Source organism: Cyprinodon variegatus, unplaced genomic scaffold (assembly GCF_000732505.1).
Source record: "Cyprinodon variegatus isolate N-32 unplaced genomic scaffold, C_variegatus-1.0 Scaffold58, whole genome shotgun sequence".
NCBI lineage: Eukaryota > Metazoa > Chordata > Actinopteri > Cyprinodontiformes > Cyprinodontidae > Cyprinodon > Cyprinodon variegatus.
Genome location: NW_015150511.1, coordinates 1,295,834 through 1,298,652, shown reverse-complemented (window position 1 = coordinate 1,298,652; position 2,819 = coordinate 1,295,834). Strand labels below are relative to the sequence as shown.

General features: G+C 35.7%; 1 protein-coding gene across 1 annotated transcript in view; it reads right to left on the bottom strand.

Annotated features, from left to right (window-relative positions):
- Window positions 1-561: 561 nt before the first annotated feature.
- mrps22 (mitochondrial ribosomal protein S22) overlaps window positions 562-2,819 on the bottom strand; it is a 16,754-nt gene continuing 14,496 nt past the window's right edge. Inside the window, exons 6-8 of the mRNA XM_015371452.1 lie at window positions 2,033-2,178; window positions 1,828-1,936; window positions 562-857 (exon numbers count right to left, since the gene is read on the bottom strand). Coding sequence (XP_015226938.1) covers window positions 765-857; window positions 1,828-1,936; window positions 2,033-2,178 — 348 coding nt within the window. The 3' untranslated portion in view covers window positions 562-764. The remainder of the gene's footprint in view (window positions 858-1,827; window positions 1,937-2,032; window positions 2,179-2,819) is intronic.

The window sequence follows — 2,819 nt, the reverse complement described above, 5'->3', positions numbered from 1 at the left end:
TTTTTTTTTTTTTCAGTTGCCCTAATCCTCTTCCGTAAAGGTGTATTTCCCATTGCTGTTTTTTATTTTAGGATTATGATCAGAAGAAGAAAAGATGAATTCAGCTCCAATCAGCTGGATAAACTTCATTTGGAAAAAGCTTTTAAAAGAAAAGCAAGTGGTTAGAAGATCAGTAGCTTGTCTCATAATCAATGGAACAGAACACAAAGATTGAAAAAGAGATGTTTTATTTTACTGTACGCCTCCCAGTTTTATTGAGATGATGCTTCAATAGCTGATCAAATAAAATAATTCAGTTCACAAATCGATAACTACTTTAAAAGTTCTTTTGAATCCTATTTTAGGATTATAGATGCAATTCAAAATAATGAATGAAATATATCCAACCAAAGAGTTTTTGTCATCTAAATTTAAATTTGTGTATTGCCTTTACTATCCGACACAATTATATTATTTAGTTCAGAAAGTGAGAACTATTCTCTGGAATATTCGGGAAACTTTCTTATATTGAAGGGAACATTTTTCTTTCACATGTTTTTTAAAACAAAGCCAACCCTTTCACTCACATATAGATTTTATTTTGCCGTTACATCTGTTTCAGTTCAGTGATTTAGATCCCAAACAAACAGGAATGAAAGTCTTTACAGATGAAACCAGGTTCTAAAATCCTGCCTCCAGATTGGATGTTTGGGTTTGAAGTTCAGTTCAGGTTGTTGGTAAAATTCTTTCCCAATCAGAAGTTCAGGTGTTTGGATGCTGGGATTTTAGGCAGATGAGCCTTCAGCAGATTTCTCTTCATACGCCTGCAGAGCCAGCTCGATGTAGCCCGACCTCTGAGACTCCTTCTGGGCATAGATCTGCAGCAACAAAAACAGGTTAGCATTAGTTTCATACAGAACGACACAACCATTTATTCTCTGACTAAAAATACGTCCAGGTGTTTCTTTTAGTCTCTTCTGTGAACGACCAGATACAGCGAGCGATGCAGAGGTCAGTCCGACCGTTATAAGACCCAGAAATCAGCAGTTTTGGAACATTTTAAACCAAATTAGTGACAGCTTTAATGCAACATTAACTTTAAGCAACTAGTGGTGCTAAACCCGTCCACAACATTGGTTAGAATTTTATTAAAATTAAATATAAATCAATCTTGTTTTCATCTGCTTAAACTTTTGATTATCCAAATCTCCCTATTTTAATGTGATTTGCTGTAAAAACTTCCTAATGAAGATAAAACTAACCAGTCTCTGTTTTTAAAGCATTTATAAACCTGTAACCATCTTTTCTGAGGCGAAGCTACATGCATATATGCATCAGGATCAAACTGCAGAATCAGAAATACTTTAATAATCCCAGAGGGAAATTGCTTTTGTTACACGCTCCAGTTACAGTTTATATATATATATATATATATATATATATATATATATATATATATATATATATATACACACACACACACATACATCCATCCAACTACACAATATAATAAAGAAAAAAAAATAAGAATAAAAAGATGATAAAATAAATAAAAGCAGGATATTGAAGCTAGTGTGCAAAACACACATTAGCTCCTGACACCAACGATATCAATGCAACAGAACAGAGAATCCCCTAAAAATGCAGAATCCCAATTCAATCTTTACTTATTCAGATATAAACATTTTCCAAATACTTTACAATTTATAAGTTTAATTAATTTGAAATAATTATTATTATATTAGATGGATATATAAATGTTTTATTATTTACTTTTAATTTTAATAATTAATTGGAACATTATTACTTTGTATTGAAAATACTAGAGTATAAATAATATTTCATCACCTTCAAGAGGTCGGTGCCGGTAGCTCGTTGGGCGGCTGCTTCCTGAGCCGACTCGCTGTGAGGATGGACCATGTGGAACAGAGACACAAGGCTGATGGCGTCCTGCAGCCTGCAGACAGACACAGAGACTTAGTGCTGCTCCTCTTCAGGACCAACATCTTTTTTTAAAGGTAACATTTTAAAAAGACAGGAGGCGGAAACCCACAGCTCTCTCCTCAGCATGTCCACCATGAGTCCGTCTGCTCTACGAGCGTTGACCAGGTACCAAACCATGCCTCCAAAGTGCCTGGTGGATCTTAGAAGATCGTATTTGTTGTTTCTTTCCAGGTCCTCATATGTAGCCTCATGCACCTGAACAAAAACAGGAAGTCAGGAGTCATTATAATGATTAGTGCTAGACCGAGAAAATCCATTTAAAACCAAACACTGGTTGGATTAACTGTTTTAGACAGAGAACTATATTCACTTCAATTCAATTATACTTAATTAATCCCCGGAGGGTAATACAGTTTCAGTTCAGCCCGTCCAAGAAGCCAAAAACGTACAGAAATCGACATACGTCCAATTTAAAGCAGAAGTACATCATTTTTGAGTGATGCTCCCTAACAGGACCTCCACCGACCCGCAACCCAAAGCTACAGCTCGCCATCATTTTCAAAGAGGCTGGAGGTGGGTAGTATTTTGCAGCATCTAATATTTTTAATATCTATAATATAAAAAAAGTTTTCTCTGCAAAAATGTTACTTTTTTACCAGAGTTGAGTTTCTTCCAGAAAGAAAACAAGTTTCTTCTAGACAAGTGGAAGAATGTCCTGTTAATAGATCATAACTGGGATAGTTCCATTGAAAAGTGAACTCACTAAATCCATCGGGCTGCATAAGGAGAAATCTTTATGAGAATAAACAAAGGCTCTGTTCGAAAACCTAGGACGCGTCCTTAGAAGGCCAGATTCGAAGGCCGATTACATCATAGCGCGGCGCCGAGGTCTGGTC